The sequence below is a fragment of the Carassius carassius genome, chromosome 12 (assembly GCF_963082965.1).
Source record: "Carassius carassius chromosome 12, fCarCar2.1, whole genome shotgun sequence".
Classification (NCBI taxonomy): Eukaryota; Metazoa; Chordata; class Actinopteri; order Cypriniformes; family Cyprinidae; genus Carassius; species Carassius carassius.
In genome coordinates, this window is record NC_081766.1 from 1,662,379 (window position 1) to 1,689,871 (window position 27,493).

Consider the following 27,493-nt stretch of genomic DNA (forward strand, 5'->3'; position numbering starts at 1 on the left):
AACATTTATGTTGAAGTTTAACAATCTCTATTAAATACAAGTGAAATATAGCCTGTCTGTTTTCTTTCACGCGCTCGTTTGCTGCTGTTTTCTTTATTTGTGATTATGTGCAAATACAATAATTCTGATGAAATCTAAATTTAATATTACAATAAATTTAATATTACAATAATCATTCTTATATCATGATTTACCATTTATCATGCAGCCCTAGCGATGATTATCCCAGAGTTAGGGTTGCAACTAACGATTATTTTGATAATCGATTAATCTGCCGATTATTTTTTACGATTAATCGGTTTATGTACTTATATTTTAGTTTTGCCCATTTTCCCCCCAAGTAAATTATTCATAAAGGGTCTTTATCATTCAACATAGACATTTTTTAGAGATTTTAACCATTTTGCTTTGTCTTATCCTCATCAAAAATATACCTGGAGTTGTGTTTTATTATGTGTTAGCAATCCTTTGTCGAACTCTTCTGCAATGAAACACTGACCCATACATACTCGAGCAAATTTCACAAGGAGATTTCAAATAATGTTTTCACCATGGCCGTCCTTAAAGCTCCTAAAGTAGTTTAACATCCCGAACAAAGCTTATTAAGGAATCTTTAAGAACATATTTTCACGAAGAATAAGGATAAAACAGAATAAAATTGCAGTACATTGCATTTTATTCTTTTTTTCCTGTAAACACACAGCTTATACCTGGGAAACAGCTTTATAGCTTATGCTGTGAAATTGTAAACAATCATTCGAATAAAGTGCCAATGGCATGGAACTTAAAGTAAAAAAATCCATCAGAAGGTTGTCCTGAAAAAAATCGGAAACACACAAAAAACCTGCTGTGTGAAAAAGAGCACTGCATACTTAGAAACAAAGTGCATTTCAAATACATTTAAACATTTACCTCTCTCATTCAGTCATAATTAAGCTGCAAGACTGAATTATGAACTGGTAAACTACAAACTGATCACAGAACATGTTTGTAAAGCTTTAAATGTTAACTGTTAAAAAGCAATGTTATCAGCTTTTACGACTAAACATTTGCAAATAACAACGAAATGATCCGCTTACAGCAAATAAAAGTTATTTAGCTACTAATCGATGACTAAATTAGTTGACAACTATTTTAATAATCGATTAGTTGTTTCAGCTCTACCCAGAGTATTATCACAATTGAGCGTTAAGATACTAAGGATGACAATGATACAACTTTAAAAATCAAATAATTGAGTCCCAACACAGCTGTAAAAATAGCAGCACATAGGAACACGTTCATGTTTTTCAGCCAATCAGAATCCACCTGAATTTAAAGAGCTTGTGCATTAAAAGTGACAGACGAAGATACTGAAACACGCACTTTTAATAAACAATGTTATCGTGCTTTGATGTTGACACTAATATGTGAAAACAAAACCAATTTCAAAATTTAGATATTTATACATCACATAAATAAGCTTTCCATTGAAGTCTGGTTTGTTAGGAGGACAATATTTGTCTGAGACACAACTATTTGGAAATATGGAATCTGAGGGTGCAGAAAAATCTAAATATTGAGAAAATCATCTTTAAAGTTGTTCAAATGAAGTTCTTAGCAATGCATATTACCAATCAAAAATTTGGTTTTAATATATTTACAGTAGGGAATTTTCTTAATATCTTCATGGAACATGATCTTAATATTCTAATGATTTTTGGCATAAAAGAAAAATCGATACTTTCGACCCATACAGTGTTTTTTTGGCTATTGCTACAAATATACCCTTGCAACTCAAGACTGGTTGTGAGCTCCAGGGTCACATATAGTTATCGTTCTTGGTGTTAACAGGCCGTTATATGTCTGTTTATCTCTCTTCAAGAGGAAAATAACAATTATGTGTCTGTCTCAGGTATCAAAATCCCAGAGAACTGCGTCCTCCGCGTGCGCGAGGAGTTATCTCAGATGGACGAGAAGGCGAAGAAAGAGCGGCGGGAGAGAGAGAAGTTAGCACATGAGCAGCGCATACGCCAAGAGATGCTGACCAAGATGATCATCGCAAACCCTCCTCCCTCCCATCACTACCCACGATCCCTTCTGCCTCCAAAGAGCGAAGCCGTCAGCGAGGTCTTGGATCTGACCGTCAGCCCCTGCCCATCGCCGGACATCAAGACGCCTGTGCCAGACCTAAACGGCGTTTCCCTCCATGGACGCATGCTAGACGTGAGAGCACGCCCGGGTGCCGTTGTTCCCGAGACGTACAACTTGGAAGATTTGATCTCACGGGAGCAGCACAGACACAGACAGGTGGCGCCGCACCCGAACATGCGCATGTTGTCATCGTCGCAAGTCCCTCAGCAGCACATTCACACACTAAAGCAGAATCATTCGTCGTTTGGGGTGCTAACACATCAGCAGCAGCAGAGCGGTTCACGCACACAACCGTCCGAGCAGTACAGAGTGCTTCTATCGCAGCTGCAGCGAGGGCAAGACACATCGCTCGTGCTGCGGCTTCTCACACAAATGCAACAGCAAACCGGCGTGTCGCCGCAATGCTCGCACGCAATGCTACGCCAGAACACTCAACGCGTGATGCACACCTCAAACGCACAATTGCTCGGCATGCACTCGCAGCTCCCGAAACAACATACCAGCGAACATGCGCAGTCGCAATCCCTTCCATCGCAACCCCAAACCATGCAATCACATGCCACTCAGCCTGCTACAGAAACAACGAACAGCGAGTTTGATTTCGACGACTTGGACTTCGGTTACCCTTCGCCAGATTCGCAACATCAATACCCGTTCACCTCTCAAGCTTTGACTCCGCCCCCTCCTGTTTACTCCTCCCTCTTCGTGTCAGCGCCGACAAACTCCTCCTCCCTCTCGGACTCTAGCTCCTCCTCCTCGCACTTCACCCCATCGTCCTCTTCCTCCGAACAGACGCATCTGTTACCAAACGGCCACAGCAGTATGGTCGCCCCAGAGACGCTGATCCACGGACCGCCCTCGGATCACCGCCAATCCGTCATCCAGTTCAAAACAACAGACTAGGACGCCACCTAGAGGCTCAAACATGCACAGTCAGAAGTTCAGTCGAGTTCGTTCCCAAGTCATTCTCAGTCCATAAGCTAAGAGTTGCATTCGATTCGTTGACGATCAATGAAGACTTGAAATCAATTGGTGTTTGCCTTATTTGAGGCAATAGGGCTTATCCATCTGACATTTCATCACAGCAGACATTGAGGTAAAAGAGATGTTTATTTATTAAGATATTGGTGTATACTGTTTCCTCTCCAAGGGAGTTTATCTTTTTCGAATGAATGCCTTCTGTTAAATCAGTGCCTTTATCTCCTTCAGATGCAGTCTTGTGTGCGTATATATATATATTTCTAGACAGAGTAGTGTTGTATTATTTATTCCCTCTGGCGTCGGTTCTCCGTAGGGGGGTGTACAGACCCGATCGCATGATTCAGAAACTGCTGTTTGACCCCTAAACCCTGTGAAATCCTCGTTTTCTTTCTACATTTCAATATCTTGGACAGATTCGTTCACGATTCGGTGATGTCGGCGCTCATGAGCAGATCACATTCTGCTGAATACTCTCTCAGGTATCATAAAGACTCATCACTGTCCACACAAACAAGTGTTTTATAAACTATAATACACTGCGGATTAATCGTCGTGAGCTTTTGGGAATCGATTACCAAATTATGTATTCGCAGACTTCGTTGTGAACATGCGCTGAACCGCTGGACCTCACGCCGAGACGTCTTTCTTAGCAATAAAAACCAAACAGATATTGACAAAAATCAAATACTGCCCCATGAACAACTCGCGATTCTCTTTATATCAGTTCAGAAGGGATATTTTGAAATGTGTTCGAAGAATATTATATTTGTTAAAAGATAGAAACTGATTTGTTTGTTTGTTTATTTGTATGAGGTCAACGTGTTTTCCTTTTGTCTTGTATTCTCGTGTAGTTTGAAGCAAATGTATTGGCGTCTTTGCTATTGCTGTTCGTATTATTGTTATTAATATTATTATTATTGTTGCTATTTATATCCAAGGGACATTATTAGTAGAGGTAGACTTTATGTAGAAGTTGAAACACTTTTCCAATGCCTTGTCAGGGTTTGATTTTGATTTCTCCTGCTCCCAAAAACACAGAATCAAAGCCTGCAATCTGCCACCGAACTGCACTGCCCTACATCTGCATGTTACTTATTCCTTTACTCGAAATTAACATTTTCTCTTTAGGTTCGGGCGTCTAGATTCCCAGCGCACCAAAGTTTTCTGTGCAGTTTTTGCAGGCTTTTCTTACAGTCGTGCTAAATCTCAGGAAAAGTCGAGGGAAGGAACGCGTCATCGTGTGAAACTGACTACTGTACTTTACAGACCTGGCTACCATATTCTAGACTTGAAGTATATGAGGGAAAATGCGAATTTAGGAATAACCCTCGAGTATTACTACAAGTTCTCTGCTTTTGATATTCGTTTTTTACATATGTATAATTTTTATGCAAGCAGTTTCAAAACTGGATCGGTAATATGAACAAAAACAATCCAGTTCCCATGAAACTGTGATTGGCTCCAGATACTAGTTTCAACATTTTTGTGTGTAAAAACCTTGCAGATGTGTTTCTTTTGTCCTGACGACTTGCCAGAATTTAATACTCATCTTCTGCCCTCTGCAGAGTACACGGAAATCACAAGTGAACACTTTAATAAAAAAAAAAAACATTTATTAAATCTGCTACTGATTGTATATGTATTGTTGTTGATATTATTATTATTGTTATATTATTAATGTTAGAATTCTGTTCAGCACTTTTACTTTGGGCTTCTTTGTTTTATCCCAATATTTATGAGCGTAAATGGAACTGTAAATAGTGTAAACAAATGTGCCTTTTGACTCAATCTGTACGTTTTCTACATTTAACAGAAGGAATATATTGTACTGCAATATAATTTTTAACAAACAATAAAATTTTAAGAGTTTGTTCAAATACTGGTCTGTGTTCGTTTTATTTCCTGAAGCATCATAACACGACTGAATTAAGGCTGCTCTGTGCTTGCTCAAAATAAAGTGTGAAGATCCAATGCTGTGTAAAAGCCAGACTAAATTATTCCTGCTTAGCCCCAAGTATCAAAGTATGCAGTTCTAATTAATGTGTAAATGCATTCATGCCACCTCTGAGCAGCATTAAACAGTTTGTGTAATGCCACTTCAGAAGTGCTTCTGTGCCACCTTTGCAGCATAAACTTGGAATAGAATATGAATATGCTAAACATACCGCTTCTGTATTACCATCTCATCACTGTATACGGTCTAAATTTGTCTATTTATTTATATTAACATATCACATGCACATTTGTAATGATTTTTTTATTAATTTAGTTAATGCACATTTTTGTTTTAATTAAAGTATCATTTAGTTAATGCACATTTTTGTTTTAATTAAAATATAATTTTATTTCAATGCATAAAAAGCATTGAAATATCACATGCACATTTGTAAATTTTTTTTTTAATTTAATGCACATTTTTGTTTTAATTAAAATATTTTATTTCAATGCATAAAAAGCATTGAAAATATCACATGCACATTTGTAATTTTTTTTTTCATTTAATGCACATTTTTGTTTTAATTAAAATATTTTAAAAAGCATTGAAATATCACATGCACATTTGTAATGATTTTTAATTAATTTAGTTAATGCACATTTCTGTTTTAATTAAAATAATTTCATTTCAATGCATAAAAAGCATTGAAATATCACATGCACGTTTGTAATGATTTTTTTATTAATTTAGTTAATGCACATTTTTGTTTTAATTAAAATATCATTTCATTTCAATGCATAAAACGCATTGAAATACCACATGCACATTTGTAATGTTTTTTTATTTAGTTAGTTAATTCACGATTTTGTTTTAATTAAAATATCGTTTCATTTCAATGCATAAAAAGTATTGAAATATAACATGCACATTTGTAATGATTTTTTTAAATTAATTTAGTTAATGCACATTTTTGTTTTAATTAAAATATTTTATTTCAAAGCATAAAAAGTCTAAGTTTGACTAATAATGCTAGAGGTGTCACACCTGTGCTAGAGTCACTTCTGAATTTCAATAACTGTCATGCTGCTGTGTGTCAGGTGATGTTTGTTTAGCGGATCTCCGGCAGGTGCCAGCAGCGGCTTCCAGACGGACGCGCGTTGCGCGCGGCCCCGCAGCAGGAAGGGCACGCAGGTGCGCGGCCCCGAGTAACTGAACTGTCATGATGGGGAAGTAACTGTCAGTCGCAAGAGTCTGAGGAGACATTTTCACAACTATTTGTCTCATCACTAAAGTTTTGCGGTGCGATTTTCGAAAAAAGAGCAAACGGCGTGAACATGTTTTCTCGAAAGAAGAAAGAGCCGACGAATAAAACACCTTCAGCCTCCAAAAAGAGCAACTCTGCGCAAAACCCTTCGGTAAGACCTGCAGTACTTCTGAGGGAAATTTAAAAAATGGGTTTAATTTGGTTTAGGGTAAGATTCTACTAACTGTAAACGTGTTTAAAAGAGAGAACATGTTCAATATCCCAGAAAACGTACGCGTTTACAATATTTGCTTTATTTTAAACGGTTAACAAATGGGTTCAAATTCATCCCATGGCTTTCCTCAAGTAACGTTAGTTCACAACAGAATTTAATTTAACAGAGTAAAAGTACTCTTCTTTATAGATGGTGGACATGTGTGGGGAGTACGAGTCGTGGAGAACTGGTTTGTTCGGATGATTCGATTCAGTGAACCGGACCACAACAGTAGAGCGGTTTATTACTGCGAATCGGTTCGACTGAATCATTTAATAGAGTCGGTTCAGTTGTCCGCGAATTGGTATTGAAGTGTAATTATTTAATGTTGCATATCGTTGATCAACATTGCTGTAAAACTGTCACTGCTGAACAATGCCTGGTGAAGTACGTCTTGCTCTTTGTTTCGCAAACAATTATACCAGAAATGAACTGAGAGGAAGTCATGCAAGAGTCATATCAGAACAAGCAGCTGTTCCAGATGGAAACAAGAATAGAATTAAACCCAGAAGGGCTTCACTTTTGCTGTTAAAGCATGATGCAATTCCCTGATCTGAAGAACCTGTAATTACTTTATTGAATCTTCACCATATAATCATATGGTTGAACTCAAGAAACCTAACCTAATTAATTCTGTCATTTTTTCACCTTCAAACCTGCATTGTTTACTTTTTTTTCTGTGCAGAACAAAAGTAGTAATTCTGAATAATGTTCACTTTTATCGTCAGTGAATAGTGACTCATTTTAAACATTTACTTTTATATTTCACAGACGAAAGAAATAACATTTATTTTTTAAGAGTGTGATAAAACTAGATATGAAACTGAAAGAGCTTTTTTGTATAATTTATATATATATATTTTCAGGGTTTATTTGTAGTTAATTAAAACTATAACCATGAAAAATATATTAAATAAAATATTTTTAAAAACTATTTCTGCTGGATTCATTTAGTTTAATGATGTACTAAAATAACTAAAGTTAAATCTAAAATAAAACTAATAAAAGCTATAACTATTAAAAATGACAAAAAAAACTCAAAACAAAATTACAAAAACATTAAAATTAAATATTAAAACATTATTAATTAAATCTAGTATTAATTCAATTTTAAAGCCTATTCAAAAGTATAATAGTATATTAAGGATGCTAAAATAACATTTATTATTATTACTTTATTTGTATAATTTATGTATATTTATTGCAGCGGGTTTTGTAGTTAATTAAAACTAAATCCATGAAAAATATATTTTAAATAAAATATATATAAAAAAAAAATTCAGCTGGATTCATTTAGTTTAATGATGTACTAAAATAACTCAAATCTAAAATAAAACTAATAAAAGCTATAACTATTAAAAATGACAAAAAAAACAACTAAATTACAAAAACATTCAAATTAAATATTAAAACATTATTAATTAAATATAAAGTATTAATTCAATTTTAAGGCCTATTCAAAATAATAGTATCTTAAGTATACTAAAATAACACTTATTATTATTATTTTTTTTTGTATAATTTTTATATATTTATTGGAGCTGGTTTTTTAATTAAAACTAAAACCATGAAAAATTTATTTTAAATAATGGATAAAAATAAGAAAAAACTATTTCAGCTGGAATTCATTTAGTTTAATGATTTACTAAATTAACTAAAATAAAATCTAAAATAAAATTAATAAAAGCTATAACTATTAAAAATGACCCAAAAAAAAAACACTACGAAATTACAAAAACATTCAAATTAAATATTAAAACATTATTAATTAAATATATAGTATTAATTAAATTTTAAAGCTTATTCAAAACTATAATAGTTTCATAAGGATTTTTTTTTGTGTATAATTTATATTTATTGCAGCGGGTTTTGTAGTTAATTAAAATTAAATCCATGAAAAATATATTTAAGATAAAATATACAAAAAAATATTTCAGCTGGATTCATTTAGTTTAATGATGTACTAAAATGAATCTAATAAAAGCTATAACTATTAAAAAAACTAAATTACAAAAAATTTAAAATTACATATAAAACATCATTATTTATTATTATTATTTATAGTCTTTGCCGTTAAATAATAAACAAATAATTCTGAATGGATTTGAATTTGTAGATCTGTCTCCTTTTTCAATCACCTTTGCACTTTATTCATAACCCTAATTCATATGGAGCATTAACCCTGTTCATAATATTCATCTGTATAATAATCAGCCATCATCCCTCTCTTTCCATCCCATGTTAAACCCAGTTGTCCATCCTTCAGGAACACTTTCCCAATGACACTATCGATGGCTCCTGCTCGCTGGCTCCTCCTGATCCGGGCCCTTTATCCTGCACGGGAACATCGGCCCCCCACTCCAAGCTAACAATGTGCAGTTCTCCAGGCGGCACGCTGAAGCGGCCCTCGAGTCTCAGCCGTCACGCCAGCGCAGCCGGCTTCGCCTTCCAGACGTCAGGGACCTGGGGCTTCCATAGGGGCTATGTGCGGACCGCTCTCTCCTACGGACACGCTGCGGACTGCACGGAAACATCGGTCATCGAGGTGGAGGACATTCCCTCGCTTCTAAGAGACGTCGCTCGCTTCGCAGAGGCTGTGGAGAAACTAAAGGACATGGTTCTGGGAGAAGGTAGGAGATTTCGGAGTTGTTTTGGTTCGAAAAGTGATTTTTGAGTTGATAAAATAGCTTTGGATGGTTGGTTTTTGTGTGTTCCCAAATAATGAAAGGCCAATTATTAAATTGAATATTCATATTTCATTGCAGACAACATTTACTCAAAATGCAAATAAAATATTTAATATTTAAATGAATAAAAATTAAACATAATCTTTTTTAATAAATGTTGTAAATGTGAAGATAATTTAATGTACACAATATTTGCGCTAAAAATATTTAATATAATATTTAGTCAAACTGCAATAAAAAATGTAAATATTTTTATAAAAAGTACATATTTTTGTAATATTCAAAAAAAATTTTTTTTTTTTTTTACAAAATATTAACTCAAATTACAAATAAATGTTAATATTTAAAAAATAAAGATAAGTGTAATATTATTAAATATTGTGTAATATAACTTATATGTACACCATAAATATTTAAATTTTAAATAAACAAAAAAATGAACTAATACGTTTTGCTGTAATATTGGTAAATATGGTGTAACAATTTTCTTTTTTACGATATTTACTTAAACTGCATTTGAAAATATTGAGATATATTTAATATTTAAATAAATAAAAAACAATTATAATACTTGTGTAAAATAATTTATTGTGTACAATGTTTACTAAAATTGTAAAAAAAAAAAAAAAAGAATTAAATAAAAATAAAATATAATTATTTTGTAATAGTAATCATAATTTAAAATAATTTATAAACAATATTTAATATTTAAATAAAAGTTGAACATAATCTTTTAAATATTAAAAATGGAACACTGAGAGTTTATTATATATCCGTCAGAAGAATTCTTTGTTAGTTAATTGACCTGTATATTCACTCCTGTCTTCATTGTTTTGTTATTTGAATGTTTTTGTAGAAGGAGTAAGACACTCAAGGCAAGGCCATGTGTTTTATTAATTAAAACTAGGATTAAAACTAGAACTGGCACGAATTCTTCAGATTCCTCGTGAGTCTTGTTCAGGAATATTCATTTGTAACGGGTGATTTTTCACTGGGTTTTCATGATGAAAGAGAGGAAGGAAGAGGAACCTTGCGTCAGATGTGTTCTTTGCATCCTTCAGTTTGAGTTTACACACGTCTGCTGGGCTTCACCCCTCAACCTTCCCTTAAAAGTGTTTCTTTCTTCCAGAGAGACGCCGACTGAGCACTTTTCTCATGATGCTGCTGCTCACCTCACCTGTGGTGATGTGGTATTACAGTGAGGCTTTTGCTATTCCACTTTTAAGCTTCATGTACGCTCACTTTGTGAAACGTGATCAGATATAGGACGTGCACAAGTTTAAGAAGCTGAGATGCTTTGAATGATGTTTGAGATAGTAAACATGCAAATCAGCATCATAACAGTAGTCTGTTTCTAGCCTTGGTTTGAGTAACAGATGGAAAACTCCATTTTGACCAATTTAAGTGACTTCAATGGTGGCCCAGAACAGTTCAGTTTCCCATATTCTTTAACACATCTTCCTTTGTGTTCAACAGAATAAAGACATTTATATAGGTTTGGAACAACCCCAGGATCTGTAAATGATGAAAATATTCATTTTTGGGTGAACTATCCCTAAAAAGACATAAATGACTAACTAGAAATACACGTGTGTAAGAAAAAGCATGTAAGAATGTATAAAAAGGAAATGTACTTTTTTGTGTGTGCGCGCGTGCATGTATTTTCAAATAATTCACATTATTGCACATCTCATGCAAACAGCTTGATTTTGAGTTGCAGGATCTTTGCATTCAAGTCCATCAAAGTTCATTAGGTTTTCTGGATAAACTCGAAGGTCAAGAGCATAAATGAGACAGATTGATGAATGCCAGGATCACACAGTCTAGGTTGCTCAAAACCTTAATGCCCTCGATCACGACTCCAATGTCTTCTGTACAATCCCCATGACTGTGTTTGGGATTTAATTTTCTGCATCCTCAGTGGCCTGGACAAAACACAAAACACTTTGGTTAAGTGAATTTGACCCTTTATATTTTAAAAGTAATCAGCAAATTGCATTGCTACTTTTCAGTTTTAAACTCAACATCTTCCTTAACTTCTTGGACTGTTTGATTTGGCAAACACAACATTCATAGAATATCAATAATAAGCTTTTCAATAGTGACGAAAGTGATGTGACATACAGCCAAGTATGGTGACCCATACTTTTAACCCGTCCGAAGTGCACACACACAGCAGTGAACATAATGAAACTAAATCTTATTATTCCACTAATACATATTGTTTTATTATGAAATGAAAATTTAGCATTTAGTTATAATCAATCATATATTATAAAACATAAAAGTATTAACAGAATTGTTATATAAATAAAGAAATCCCTCACCACATACTCCTTGAAGAAAGAGTCTGTATCTTCAGTCAGGTAACGTTAGATCATCAGGCCTTTCAGGATGCAGGGAGAAAATCAAGACTGAAATAAGCCAAATGCAGAAAGCTGTACAATAACTCTCTCTCTCTCTCTCTCTCTCACACACACACACACACACATAGGGCTGGGCGATATACAAAAATAAAAGATATCTCGATATTGTCAAAATTTTTACGATATTCGATATATATCTCAATATGTTTGCATTTAAATAATAAAAAATAAAACATGATTTTCTTTTGCCCATTAAAAAAAAACTATTTAGATTAAACAACTAATTTAAGCAGTTAAAAAATCTAGACCAAGAGATCACTTACTGCTTTTTATTAAATGAACACATGTAGGCCTATATGTAACTGAAGCAGTGCAAATTAAGTAACAGTTACAGAAAGTGCATTCTATCAACTTTTTAGTGCATGCAATTCACAATTTAAACCATGCAACTGAGATAAGTATTTTATTTAAAAAATTTTAACAAGTTTTTAAGCTAAGAACACAAGTCTGTCAACTGTCTGTGGTTTTAAGAGAAGCTCTGTGGCATGAAACTATGTTCCTACTGACACTAAAAACCCTCTTAGATGGGGAGCTAGTTGCTGAAGCACATAGCTATTTCTTATATATAAATATATATAAATGAATACCAAAGACTTTTGCATTCTCTCTGTCTATATTATGGAAACTGGTAAACATATCAGTGAAATTCCCCAATAGTAATTCCAAATGGCCATAGCCTATGTTTCTCTATTCAAACATCAGCGGTCGAGTAAGTGCATTTATTTTGCGATCACAAACGCAAACAATACAGTTGAGATCTCACGACAGAACACAGACCGGCTGAACGACGCTTTCATTAGATCGCTCAATTCCAGCTTGTTAGTGTTTTCAGATTATCGTCAGCGGCTCTTCCGCAATGAGGAGTGAGCACGTGCGCGTGGTTGCCAGATTGCTTAAAATAAGCAAACACCGGGCAGAAAATGTATCCTTGTGACAGTGGAGCTCTGATTTGGAGATTTAAACTCTTGTTATCTGGCAACCGCTATCATTACAGCTCTCGTAGTAGAGGGGCGTAGAGCAGTCAGCAGTTACAGGTTCCTTTTTTGGACATTCGGCGCGTTCTTTTGGGAAAGTATGCTTGAATTTGAAATATTCGATATTCCCGATATATTCAAATTGTACATCGTCGTCAAAATTATTCCGATATTATCGCTAATATTCGATATATCGCCCAGCCCTACACACACACACACACACACCATATTCCAGCATTGCAATCTTGACATCGCAGATTCATTATATGAAGCTTCAGAACTAAGGCGAGGATACAGATTAGGTGTCCCTAAGAACCCGCATATCTAACAGTATTTCGGCATTACATTAATTAATTTGCACGCGGGTTTTATAAATTTTTATACCGTGTATTCTCCGTGTATATTCATGCACCGAACAGTTACAGATAAATCTCATAGATAACACTATTTATACATTTTTTTTACGTTAGACTTAGTAAATATATATATGTATTCTTCCCAATTAGCTATATTTAAATAAAGTGAGCACAATTTAAATGTGTCATACCTAAGAAGGCCTTGGATCATTTTTTTGAGTGTTCAAATTGACTTCAGACAATGATGTCCAGCGTTGCATGTCTGGTGGACTAAATGCAGTGCACCTCGTCTGTGTTTATCCAGTGCAGAGAGCAGGACAGAGATGAATCACATCAGCACTGTCTGCTTAATAAAGAGCAGAAGTCATCTGAGTCACCTCAGGCCTTGTGGACTTCCTTAAAGTGTCACTTTTTTCATCAGCTCTACTTCCTGTAAACATCTGCTCTGTTTGTAGAGTTGCAATAGTTATGTTTCCAATGTCATCTCAAGACAAATACGTTTTCTGAAGTCTCCCTGAGATCTTAAGATAATATTATTGCTAACTAAAACTATTGCAAGCTTTTTTGCTGAAAATAAAATAAAATATAAATGTTAGATGGAAAAAGAGATGTTGCCTCTGCAAATAACTGCAATATGTTTAAGATGAATCACTAAGATTACTAACCGGAAATAAAAACTGAATCTAAAATGACAAATGAATTTATAATATTAAAGATAAAATTACAAGCACACAAAAAAAATTGCGAAAAATCATTTTTATTAATGGAAAATATGAAAAACATGAATTCAGAATACTAATATAATTATTATAGTATGTAAATAATACTAAAGTAACACTGTTTAAAAAACACATTTTTGGTTAATGGTCACATGACAAACAGGTAAATAAATAAAAACTGAAACTGAAATGAAAGTTAAACCTTAATAATAAGATTAAAAAAAAAAAATCGCATAACAAAATTACAAAAGAAAATTACCTATAAATAAAAAGAAAATGTAAAATATTAAAATAAAGGCTAATTCAAAATATAATTGAAAACAATAGTATATAAATAATATTATATAAGACTGTTTAACCTCACATTTGTGTGTTCACGGGAATACTAACCAAAAAATTAATCCTAAAAACAAAATTAAATTGTAATTAAAAATTGGACATAAAAATAAAAGCTTATTTAAAATACTAATAAAAACACAAAAGCACATAAATACACTGTTTATCAATAAAGCTGTAAATAATCAATAAATAATGTTTTAGTGTGATTTTTTTATTTTTAATGATTTAGTTAATTATAGCTTGTCATCGACTCACGAACCCCAGATTAGGAAACACAACGAAAATTTAGTGCATTAAAATACTGAAAATATATTTTTCCTCAGGAATTTCAGGAAAGGCATCTGAGATGAAGTTGATATTAAACAGAGCGTAACAGACGAGCGATAACATCTTCCTGTGGGAAGTGTTGTCGTGTTTGTCTTTAAGTTTAAACACCGGTGGCTTGCATCACTCTTGCTGTTTTGCAACCTCCCAGAACGCTCCGGCATCACGGCATGGAGTAAACACCGCTTGTGTTCACTTCACAACATGTGAACTTGTCTGAGTTACACACACATGTGTGTGTGGAGTTCATCACACTTCTTTAGAAGTGGAGCTTCTCTAAAAGCCACAGAAAGCGATTCATTCACAGCTCACTGCCACAAACGACTGTAGCATGCAGGTCTGTACAGGCCTTCACCGTTTCTTCTTACATAAGTGAGACTTTTAATCACGCTCAAGTTGATGCCTGCAAGAAGTTGGGGCTCTTTTGGGAAGATGGCATGATGTTTGTCTTCGTCATCCACTCTTGACCTGCACACTCATTTGAGAAGAGCCAGACAGTGACGTGTCAGATTCAGATGGACAGTTTGAGTAATGTGCTTGAGGGAAGTGTGTTCACATGCATGCATCAACATGTACACGCATAAAACATTCCCCTCGATATCTCCTGTAAAACACTAGTGACTTGCATCGCTATAACTAATACTTTTGCAAACCACCCAGAAAGCTCAGGGAGTTTTGCACGCTCATTAAATTAAATAGTCTGAGTTACACACGTGTGTAGGAGTCCGTTGCATTTCCAGTGGCTGCATCAAAGAGGAACGACTGTTTGAAATGCCTCACTCTTGTGCCTTGCTTTGCATTTTTAAGGACACCCACATTCTGAACATGCATTTAGGCAAGGAGTCCCATACACGAGAACTTTTGTAGTGCACAATAACAACTTTCATTGTCCTTTTGATACGGTTCCAGCAGCCAAACGCCTGCTTTTTTCCTCAACTGTTATGGGATAACGCCAGGTTTTCTTTGTTCACGGCTGCTGACGCTGATTTACGAAAATATGAAGCAGCACAGCTGTTTTCAACACTGATAATAATCAGAAATGTTTCTTGAGCAGCAAAACATCATATTGGAATGATTTCTGAAGATCATGTGACACTGAAGACTGGAGAGTATTGATGCTGGAATTTAATAAATTAGATTTTAACCCTCATAATGCATTTGGGTCCGTTTTGACCCGTAACAGATACATAAATGTTTCTAAAAACTGCAGTTTTTAGGAAGGAATGCAACTTTGAGTCATTAATTAAAGAACCTCAAAGTATACATCTTTTTTCTTTCAGATTTTTTACAGTTGTCAGTCATCATCTGAAAGCTAAATAAATAATCTTTTCATTGATGTAAGGTTTGTTAGGAGGACAATATTTGGCCGAGATACAACTATTTGAAAATCTGGAATCTGAGGGAGCAAAAAAATCTAAATATTGAGAAAATTGCATTTTAAGTTGTTCAAATGAAGTTCTTAGCAATGCATATTACTAAACATAAATTAAGTTTTGAAATATTTACGGTAGGAAATTTACAAAATATTTTCATGTAACATGATCTTTACTTAATATCCTAATGATTTTTGGCATAAAACAAAAATCTATAATTTTGACCCATACAATGTATTTTTGGCTATTGCTACAAATATACCCCAGAGACTCAAGACTGCTTTTGTGCTCCAGGGTCACATATTAGCTTTTTCCCCATATCTCGTACACTTTAGGGACTGAATTGTGTTGATAAACATGAATATGTACTCTTATTGAAGAACCACTGCAGCGTGAAAAAACTATTTTTTAATCTGAAAGTGAAAGTTTATGCAAGTAAAATGAATTTGTTTTGTTAGAACTCTAAGAACACTGTTTTTGATCAGTCATGAGTTATTAAATCAAATTAATTTAATTCAATTCCATTCCATTGAATACTGATAATTCTCAGATTATATATACTTTGTAGATTACATACAATTATATATTCATTTTCAGATTTCATTTGCTGCATTTATTTAAATAAAAATACAGAAAAAACAGTAAAATTGTGAAATATTATTGCAATTTAAAAAAACTATTTTCTATTTGAATATACTTGAAAACATAATTTATTTCTGTGATGTGCAGCTGTCTTTTGAGCATCATTACTCCAGTCTTCAGTGTCACTTGATCTTCAGAAATTATTCTGATATACTGATTTATTATCAATTCTGAAAACGGTTGTGCTGCTTCATATTTATTCATTTATTTTTCTGAACCTGTGATAATTTTTTTCAGGATTCTTTGAACTTAAAAATATTTCAGATTTTTTTTAATTAATCAAAAAGGGGTGACTGCAGTAAAATCATGGAAACATTCTAAACTTTAAAAGGTGGTGGTCAGATACAAAAAGACTCTTTTTGAAAGTTTCAATACTTCACAAACCGTGGCAGCTACTGGTTCATCTAGATCTCTGATTTATGCATTTAATTTGTAGACAATGGTTTGAGTTTGTCAGAAAGTGTTACATGTATCATGGCTCTGAACATTTGCATCTGTTAAACCTGATGAACTCATGGCCATAATATCACACACTTACTATCAGTGCATGTGTGCAAGTTCCCTTTTGTGGTATTGAGCAGAAAGAAGTGCATTGTGGGATTGGATGGGTAGGAAGTGGACAAATAACCGTCATGTTTAGGTGAAAATAAGGGGCAGAACTACTTCCTAACATGTGGCAATATAGTGTTGTTTGGAGTGATTTACAGTGGCTACACATAGTACCTGGCCACTAAATTCACAGTTCAAACGATCTGAATACCATTGCATGTTATAAAAAGTTTGAAAAAGCAAACATGAATCATGATGTTTTCTCATGCCTCTGCAGTGAAAGAGGAGCCACGCAGCCGGCCGGCCGTGCACGAGTGTTTAGGGGAGGTTCTGCGTGTTTTGCGGCAGGTAATCAGCACATATCCTCTGCTGAACACTGTGGAGACGCTCACTGCTGCAGGAACTCTTATCTCAAAGGTCAAAGGTCAGTCCAACTGCCATGTTAAACCCCTTCTTTTTAAACTCATGTCATTGGTTTCTCCTCCTCAAACTCTCGCACAAAACATGATCGCAAATAATTCAGCACAAACATCAGATGAGCGAAGCCACATCAGATACGAGCAGTTACCACACAACTAACATCTGATCTTATGAAGGAAAAACACGTTTAGTGTGCAAACATGAACGACTGAAATACAGGTGTTTCCACTTTTTCATTTAAACGTGATGTCACTTCTAGTTTTATTTGTTATCAAAGCAGAAGCTTGCGTTTGTGACCGTGAAGTTGTTCTCTTCTCTGTGTTTGTCAGGGTTCAGTTATGAAGGCACCACTGACGCTAAGAAGAAAGACTTCGAGAAGGCCATTGAAACCATTGCTGTGGCCTTCAGCAGCAAGTAAGAGCAAAAAAAAAAAAAAAAAATATATATATATATATATATATATATATATATATATATAGATAGATAGATATATATATATATATATATACACACACACAGACACACACACACACACACACACACACACACACACACAGGTATATATCCTTTAAAACCATTTCTTTTTAAAAATTTTACTCTTCCATGACATTGTCACCTTCTGAAAATGTAGGGATGCACCGATATTAACATTTTGGCCGATACCGATAACCGATAATTCTTCAAATTTGAAAGCCGATAACCGATATATTGACTGATAAATGTAAATCTAAATAATAAATCTAAATCTAAAATAATGCTTAATGCATTATGCAAACAAGTCATTTTACAAAATTACTTACATGTAAAGAATCAAAATGAATGTGCCACAGATAAATAAAATGGAATAGCCTATGCACGAATAAATATTACATTATTCTAATTAAACCATATTGTTGTTGAAAATAATAAGATGAAACTAAAGGTGACTATTTTTTCTCTGCACTTAACTGCATGTTCCTTTTCAAAGTGATTCAAATAATATTTCAAGCAATTATAATTATAATGCATTATTTATCGGCCAAATTTTCATATCGGGTTGAGAACGATATCAGTATAAATGAACATTTATCGTCCGATACCGATATGATGGTCGAAATATCATGCATCCCTATTAAAATGTGAAATTTATACTGCTCTGCGTTACCAATCATAACATTGTCTTGTGCATCCAAATACAGATTTGATCTAAGAACGATTACAGAAGAACAGAGAAGATCAATAACTCTTTAATATCTCAGATGTTTTTCTGTCCAAAAGCTTAAACAAAGATGATTTCTCACGCTCAAGTAATCTCACAAGTGTCTTCTCTAGAGATCTCAACAGTTTCTCTCTCTGTCAGTGTTTCAGAGTTGTTGATGGGAGAGATCGACAGCACTACTCTTCTGTCCCTGCCACTGACAGAAAAGAGCAGGGTGAGTGTGTGTGTGTGTGTGTGTGTGTGTGTGCGCGGATGTTGCTGGAAGCGTGTGTGTGGGTCGCTTCCTGCGTTGTCTTGCAAGCATATTGTTTCCTCCACACCTCTACACAGACTCGACAGAGTCCCGAGTCTTCAAGAAACACTTCTTAGAATGCCACTGATGACAAATTATTAATTTTAATGTCCAGAAGAGACACTCAAATAATTTCCCAGAAACCACTAGAGGTCTCACTTCCTTCAATAAAATGCAGTTTTACACTGAACAGTGTTTGTCATGCTACTTTGAATCTGCAGTTTACCAGACTCATTATTTACAGTAGTTCACTTTTAGTCAAGAAACTTTTTTTAAAGAAGGACTGCACTACAAACTACAAGATACTTAAAGGGGCAGCGCTATTTTAAAAATATAACTCCTTAGTTATATAATAAATTCATTGTAGGTGCAAAAACAATGAGGGCTCTTGAGTAAATAGACAATTAGATAAACAGATTAAAAAATTATTGCAAGAAAATGTTATAATTTTGTCTATCAAATATAAATTTGAAAGATTGTTTATAATTATTTATTTATTCGTAGCTTGTAAAAGTTCTATTGTTAAATTATTGTGGACAGTTTATTGAAATATTGTTATTTATTGAAATATAACCAACTATTAAATCTTTATAATAAATATTAAACAAATATGATTTATTATAAAATGTAATATAATAAATATTAATACTATTTGTAAAAGGTTAATTAATTAAATAATAAAAATGTAAAATTAAGACAAATTTGTTTAATAAAAGCAACCAAAATAAAACTAAGAAAAGGTGTGTGTGTGTGTGTATATATATATATATATATATATACATTTTTTTTTCTGCATGTCATGTGACCATTAACCAAAGAATCATGAACATGAAAAAAATATGTTTTTATAATATTTATAAATTTAACTTTAACATTTCTTTATGATTCCTATTTTTTATTATTTCTAATAGAAAATATTTTAGCCCAAAGGTATTCGGGTGACAAAAGAGTTGCATGTGATTTTCCAGTGTTGTGTATGATGGCGAGAGTGTGTTCAGTGCTTTCAGCCGCTGTAAGGTGAAGTAATTCTACTAATGGAAGTGCTGAATCTACCCCACAGCCTTGAGAAAAGGAAGTGATATATACACTACTGCATCTCACCACATGTACCTGACTCTAACCTCAGCCTCAAAATCAACATCATATCAGAATGCACATTATTACCCAAAATGTAAAAACTAGCTCTGTCTCTTTCCTGTGTGTGTTTAGTCGATGGAGGACCTGTACAGAATGTCATCAGGTCAGGGTCCTGAAGGAGGAGGAAAATATTACCACCAGGACTGCAGTGAGTGAATCACTGTTTTATTCTCTTTAGTAATGCATAGAATTGCAGACCATCTACTATTTTTGACTGTATGTGGTATGCATAGTGTGCACCGTATGCACAGAATATTTCTATATATATTATATCATGTTCTTTAGCACACTGCAAAAGATACTAGATCCCACAATACAATCCACTCAGCTTGATCTTTCATGTCTAGTGTAATGAATGAACCGGAAGTCGTATCAACTGTGATTTTTAACTGAGAGCTGAGAACTTGACTCATTATTTGATCACATGTAAAACACATAAACAAAAATAAAAAAAGATGCTAGAAAATCATGCTAGAAACATGCTAGCTACATGCTAGTAACTTGGTAATCATGTTAGCGACATGCTAATCACTTGCTAATCTTGCTAGGAACATGCTAGTCACTTGCTAATTATAATAATGACATGCTAGTATCATGCTAGCAATATGCTAGTCACTTGCTAATCATGCTAGTGACATGCTAGTCACTTGCTAATCATGCTAGATAAATACTAGTAACATGCTAATTATGCTAGAAACATGCTAGCGACATGCTAGTCACTTGTTAATCATGCTAGGAAAATGCTAGTAACACGCTAATCATGCTAGAAACATGCTAGTGACATGCTTGTAACTTGCCATCAAACTTAAATCTTTTTAAACTTTTCAAACTGTCTAGTCAGGTAACAACTGCTTAAAACTTTCAGGCTAGGCTTTCTCAAGCCAACCTGAAGTTTGTCTTAACTAACTTTTTTTTCTAGTTTAAAATGTATATTTTATTTTAATAATACAAAAAAAAAAAAAAAAATATATATATATATATATATATACATATATATATATATATATATATATATACATATATATATATATATATATATATATATATATATATATATACATGTTTTTATTATATTTGTCCATATATGGGATGGTTATTGTTTATCGTGTGTGTCACTAGTGAGTGCACAGGAAGTTGATATTCTCCTGCAGCGCAGTGAAGGCGGCGTGGACTCGGCTCTGAATTACGCCAAATCTATCGCCAAATACATGAAGGACATCATCAACTACGTAGACAAGAGAATCTCTCTCGGTAATGCCATGTTCTTGACCTGTCTGGTGGTTTGTGAAATAAATGGTTTCCGGTAATATACTCCGACCTGTTATTATCAATGCATTTCAAGCTCACTCACCTGGACCTCTCTATACTTCTCTTTCACAGAGAATGAGTTTTCTAAAGGTCTTCAGAGACTTTACCAGTCATGCAAACAAAACATCATTCAGGTACATCGTGTGCTTTCCTTGTGCTTGTTTGATTGTGTTTCTGCGGATTGAAATAACACATATTGTTTATATGTCACCAAAACAATACAAATTCTGTCGTCAAGGTCAGAAACATCTTAAAGACACCATTAAAACATAATTTTTTTTGCAAAACTTGTGCAGTATATTTCAAGCACATGTAGCATACGAGTCATATATAGACTATTTTTAAATTATGTTAATTTTTGCACACTGTCAGCTCAAGTTATAATTTAGTTGAAAAAAAGCAGAGTAAACATCACCTGTGTTCTGCAGAAAATGAAAAATCAGGGTTAGAATTTTTATATAAATACAGACTTATCATTATGAACTATTCCTTTAAGTGATAGGGAATCTGTTTTTGATTTGTCACATGCTCACTGTACTTTCAGTAAAGGAGGTTACTCAATCTTGTCTACATCTCTCTCTCAGGAACACATGCCGTTGCTGTCTATCTTCTCTCTAGCTCTCGAGCAGGACTCAGAGCAGAGCTGCGGTTTACAGCAAGCCACAAACAGCATCTACACACACACATTTCTACAGGTACCCCACCTGAACCTGAACACACATTACAGCAGGACGACAATGTCAAAATAGCCTAAAAAACATACCTAAAATCGTGAAAAAGATTCAAATATTTTTATTAACTATACATTTATTTTTATATAAATATTTTATTTTATATTCAATTTAATTTATAATAATTTAATTTTATTATTATATATTATTATTATTATAATATATAATAAATGTTTTATTTTATTTATTCAATGTTAGAAATTCAATTTAAATGAAAAAAATATGAATGCATAATTTTTGGATTTATAAGTAAATAATTTAAAACATATTTTTATGTTTTATAATACAATAAATATTGTATTCACGCTTAATACTTTTTATCATATTATTATATTATATTATACATTTGTTGTATTACATTTTAATATAATAATTTAATTTAACATTTTAATGTTTTAATTTCTCATTTATTTATTTGGGGGTTTTGAGTGACCTGTATGTGTTCTTAGCAGCGTTTATAAGATTTACCAAAGTGGATCTAATAGTAAAAATAAATAAATAAATAATGAGATTCTTCTTCTCTTTTTCTTGTTCAGCCCATGACGCAGCGCAGACAGGAACATGAGAAGAAGCGCAGAGACATTAAAGAGCAGTGGCAGAGGGCCAAGAGAAAACTGGTACCTAAACCCTTCTAAATCAAAGATGCATGAGTTAAAAAAAAAATGCATTTAGAGATGAATGTGTTTGTGTTCATCAGGCGGATGCTGAGAGTAATCTCCGTAAGGCACGTCACTTGTACGAGAGCCGCTGTGAGGAGTACGAGAGAGCGCGGACAGTGGCCAATAAGGTTGAAGAAGAACAAAGCGGAACAGGAAGTGGCTCAACCACTAAAGCTCTGGACAAGAAGAGACGACTTGAAGAGGAAGCACGCAACAAGGTCAGCCAGCTCAAACAGGAAATGATCGAACACGAGCTAATTTCACACATTAATTCTGACTGTGCTTTTGCAGTCACATGCAGGGAATACATTTTATTTTAGTTATTAAATTTAATTATTCTATTTTTTTTTTTATTGAAATGTATTCTTCAGAAAAGACATATGCATACATTTTTTGCCTAATTAAATTTTTAGGATCATAGGAATTTTCATGACAATCAAAGACATTTTTATTGTAATGCAATAGTGTAACCGTAATGAGAGTTTGAAAATAATTCAACGTCACAATGAAAATCTGAAATAGGGTTTATTTTCTTCTGGCAAGATATCATTGCTCTTTTATTTTACTTCATTCTGGGGTGATTTTATAATATGCATATGTATATGTTATGCATATATGTTATGCATATGCATATATATGTATGTGATATGCATATGTGTGTGTGCGCAGGCGGAGGAGGCCGAGGCGACGTATCGCACCTGCATCGCAGACGCCACGACACAGCAGCAGGAGCTGGAGGACATGAAGGTGAACGTGCTCAAACAGATCCAGGAACTCATCAGACAGACCGATCAGATCCTAAGAGCGGTGAGAGCCATTATACACACTACAGGTCAAACGTGTGCCATCACAACCTTTTCTAAATCAATGCTGCATTCATTTGATCAAAAAGTACAGGAAATATTTTATATTATGAAATATTATTATGATGTAAAAGAAAGGTTTTCTATTTTAATATGCATTAAAATCTAATTTATTTCTGTAATGTGCAGCTGTATTTTCAGCATCATTCCTCCAGTCTTCAGTGTCACATGATCGTCAGAAATCAGAATAATATGATGATTTATTATCAGTGCTGGGAACCGTTTTTTCTGCTTAATATTTTTTTGGAACCTGTGATGTTTTTTTCAGGATTCTTAGATGAATAAAACGTTTAAAAGAAGAGCATTTATTTAAAATAGAAATATTTCGAACAATATACACTACCGTTCAAACGTTTGGGGTCAGTACATTTTATTGATTTATGAAAGAAATTAAAACGTTTATTCAGCAGGGATGTGTTAAATTGATAAGAAGTGATAACAAAGATTTATAGATTTATAGAAATTTTTTCATTAAAGAATCCAGAAAAAAGTATTGCAGTTTCCCCCAAAAAATATTTTGCAGCACAACATTGATAATTCTAATAATAAATAGGCATATTACAATGATTTCTGAAGGTTCATGTCTCTCTTTAGATTGGAGTAATGGCTGATGGAAATTCAGCTTTGCATCACAGAAATAAATTATATTTTAAAGAATATTAAAATAGAAACTATTATTTTACATTGCAATAACATTTTGCAACATTACTGTTTTTTTTCTGTATTTTTGATCAAATAAATGCAGCCTTGATGAGCAGAAGAGACTTCTTTAAAAAAGCATTACAAGTCTAACTGATCCCAAACTTTTAAAAATAATTATTTACTTATTTTACAATAAAAAAAAGTTTTATATATATATATATATATATATATATATATATATATATATATATATATATATATATATTTAAAAATATTACAATTACTATTGCTTTCTGTTGCATTTCTAGATATTCCTATTTCATTTGTATCTTATTTTTTTTTGCATGAAGAATATTATGCTCTGGTTGTGTGTTTAATGCATCCTCCTCCTCTCTGTCCAGTGCACCATCTCATACTATCAGACGATGCATGTGCAGACTGCAGCGCTGCCGGTGCATTTCCAGACGCTCTGTGAGAGCTGTAAGCTGTACGATCCGGGTCAGCAGTACGCCTCATACGTCAAAAACCAGCATCTCCGCACAGAGCTGCCCGTACAGTACCAGTTTGAGCCGTACTCCGCGTCCAGCCACCAGTAAGACGACATCCTGCATTGCATGTTTAATTTGTAAAAATAATCATTTGGAATCCAATTAAATATTGAAGTAACTTGGCGTTTTGAATTCCGAAGGAAATCGAGTTGTTATTTTTTAATCAGGCACGTTCGGACCCGTAACAACAGTCTCTGTAATGACCAGCGGCAGAACAGCTCTGAAGCTTCGCGCACTGCAGAGGAGGCAGGATTTGGAGAAGGGACGGTGGTTAAACAAAGACGAGGGCAAGGTGAGTTTCACAGACAGTGAACACACAGGACATGTGCTCAATTTATCCATTAGAAGAGATTGCCGTCATTCTGGCTGCATGCAAATCTTTGTGGACTTGTGTGCTGTTTTGTTTTCGCAGGTAGAGACCATCATCAAGCTCATAAGTCCTGGCCGTCCACCCTGAGTGACACTGACAGTGTCGGTCCAGGAAGTGGACTGGGATCCCCGACCTCCAGCACAGGTGTGAAACAAATCCCAAAAAGCCTGGTTTACAGTAATACAATAACTAGTTATAAACAATACCACTGTGGTCTCAGGTGACATCTCAAAACCTTCACGGCCAGTTTCTGCAGCCACCTTATCATCCAATGAAGATTTAGAGGAGCGAGATGGTGCCATGACCCCGTTTGAACAAAGTGAGTGACAGATTACAGAGAGATGCATCGGAGAAGCAGGAGACTTAATGGAATAGTTCACCCAAAGATTTCAATTAGCTGGAAATAGTCTCACCGAGATTAGGATGAGTTTGTTTCTTCATCAGGTTTGGGGAAATGTAGCATTCCATCAGTGTCTCATCAATGGATGCTCTGCAGTGAATGGGTGCCGTCAGAATGAGAGCTGATAAAAACATCACAATAATCCACAGCACTCCAGTCCATCAGTCAACATCTGGAGAAGACAAAAGATGAGACACGTCCAGCATTAAGACGCTTTTAACTAAAATACGAGTCTATAATCCACTTCCTCCAGTGAAAAAGTGGCTTTGTTTGAATCAGGAGAGAAATCTGCACAGATCAAGCACAGTTTAAACAGCTCTAAATGAATATGTGGTTGTATTTTGATGTGAGAGACAACAGGAGATGCACTTTTTCACTGAAGGAAGTGTTATTATGGATTATGGACTTGATTTTTGGTCCGAAGGGATGATCTGAATCTATGTCTTGATGGAGTTGTTTTTGCAAACATGCAGCTTTTGTCTTCTCCAGATGTTAACTGATGGACTGGATTACTTGTGGGTCATTGTGATGTTTTTATCAGCTCTCATTCTGACGGCACCCATTCACTGCAGAGCATCCATTGATGAGACACTGATGCAATGCTACATTGAAGAAACAAACTCATCTACATCCTGAATGGCCTGAGGATTAATTTTAGGAAATTCCAACCAGCTCTCTGTTTTTTAATCTCTCTGGTGTCTGTCTAGGAGAAACGAAAAAGACTTTAAAGAGATATTATTTAGTAGATACAGTTCTGTGTTTTCTGTGTTCTGTCTTTGTGGTTTAGGTATAAATGGGATTGAACCAGAAAGCGTGGCGCCCACTGGACCTTTCAGAAACGTGGGATTGTCCAAAGCCGCAAAAACCCATCGGCTGCGCAAACTGCGCACGCCGTCAAAGTGCAGGGAATGTGACAGCTACGTTTATTTCCAGGGAGCAGAATGTGAGGAGGTGAGATTTAACACACCAGATCTCTGATGTTCACATTTATTTATAGACTGCATTATACAATATGTCTAAGACGCAGTGTGATGTGTGTTTGTGTGTCAGTGTTTCCTGGCGTGTCATAAGAAGTGTCTGGAGTCTCTGGCCATCCAGTGCGGTCATAAGAAGCTCCAGGGCCGTCTGCAGCTCTTCGGCCGTGACTTCTCTCAGGTCCTGCAGGGCGACGTCGACGGCGTTCCCTTCATCATCAAGAAGTGCATCACAGAGATCGAGAGGAGAGCGCTCACGATGAAGGTGCGAGAGGAAAGCTTCCAAAATAATCACGTTGTTCTGTTCCTGTATTTTCCCTGTCTTTCTGCCTTTGCCTCAATGTTTACATCTATTACATTCACTCGTTTCCTCATTTGCATATTCATTCTGATTGGTCAGTTTACCTTTGCGCTTCCTGATGCCACATTTATAACACCTTTATACTTTATATGCAGATTTATGCAGAGTTTTTAACCCTGTAAGGCCTGACTTCTGCAATAATAATAAGAAAAAATAAGTTGAACCTTTAGATAATTTTCTTTTATTATATTCGATGCATCATGCTTTTATGGCTCTTTAAGTCTGATATAGTGAGAATATAGTGGAAAAAACAGCTCAATTTTATTCAGTGACTTGGTGCAGATGCTGGTATTTATACGGACAAAAACATGAAATTCTGCTGCTTGTAATGTAAATCAGTGAGATCTTTATAACAGTGAATCAGATGCTGACATAAGAATGATCCAAACATATAATGCAATGCGATCCATTGATGATGAACAAATAAACGTACAGTACCTCAAAAGACACTGATTGATGGAGAATCAAGTAAAGCTGAGCTGCTTCAGATGGTTTACGACAGGTTTAACATCCTTTAGAGGCCTTTGTGCTTAAGTATACTTTATAGGGTTGATGCTTTACTTTGCATGTCTGCAGGGAATCTATCGTGTGAATGGAGTGAAGACGCGTGTGGAGAAGTTGTGCCAGGCGTTCG

General features: G+C 34.5%; 2 protein-coding genes across 6 annotated transcripts in view; both read left to right on the top strand.

Annotated features, from left to right (window-relative positions):
* Window positions 1-3,424, top strand: part of LOC132154426 (protein strawberry notch homolog 2-like) — a 39,196-nt gene extending 35,772 nt beyond the window's left edge. For all 5 annotated transcript variants that reach the window (XM_059562970.1, XM_059562969.1, XM_059562972.1 and 2 more), the window contains one exon: window positions 1,895-3,424. In XM_059562970.1, the coding sequence (XP_059418953.1) occupies window positions 1,895-3,036 (1,142 nt within the window). In that variant the 3' untranslated portion in view covers window positions 3,037-3,424. The remainder of the gene's footprint in view (window positions 1-1,894) is intronic.
* Window positions 3,425-6,228: 2,804 nt separating this feature from the next.
* The window catches only part of arhgap45a (Rho GTPase activating protein 45a), a 30,640-nt gene continuing 9,375 nt past the window's right edge, over window positions 6,229-27,493 (top strand). The window contains exons 1-19 of the mRNA XM_059562974.1: window positions 6,229-6,465; window positions 8,819-9,197; window positions 17,234-17,380; window positions 17,706-17,790; window positions 18,716-18,788; window positions 20,076-20,151; window positions 21,123-21,254; window positions 21,384-21,445; window positions 21,896-22,006; window positions 22,579-22,659; window positions 22,740-22,919; window positions 23,371-23,508; window positions 24,608-24,798; window positions 24,922-25,046; window positions 25,167-25,268; window positions 25,345-25,443; window positions 26,312-26,475; window positions 26,575-26,763; window positions 27,436-27,493. The exon at window positions 27,436-27,493 is cut by the window's right edge and continues 80 nt beyond it. Coding sequence (XP_059418957.1) covers window positions 6,385-6,465; window positions 8,819-9,197; window positions 17,234-17,380; window positions 17,706-17,790; window positions 18,716-18,788; window positions 20,076-20,151; window positions 21,123-21,254; window positions 21,384-21,445; window positions 21,896-22,006; window positions 22,579-22,659; window positions 22,740-22,919; window positions 23,371-23,508; window positions 24,608-24,798; window positions 24,922-25,046; window positions 25,167-25,268; window positions 25,345-25,443; window positions 26,312-26,475; window positions 26,575-26,763; window positions 27,436-27,493 — 2,473 coding nt within the window. The 5' untranslated portion in view covers window positions 6,229-6,384. The remainder of the gene's footprint in view (window positions 6,466-8,818; window positions 9,198-17,233; window positions 17,381-17,705; window positions 17,791-18,715; window positions 18,789-20,075; window positions 20,152-21,122; window positions 21,255-21,383; window positions 21,446-21,895; window positions 22,007-22,578; window positions 22,660-22,739; window positions 22,920-23,370; window positions 23,509-24,607; window positions 24,799-24,921; window positions 25,047-25,166; window positions 25,269-25,344; window positions 25,444-26,311; window positions 26,476-26,574; window positions 26,764-27,435) is intronic.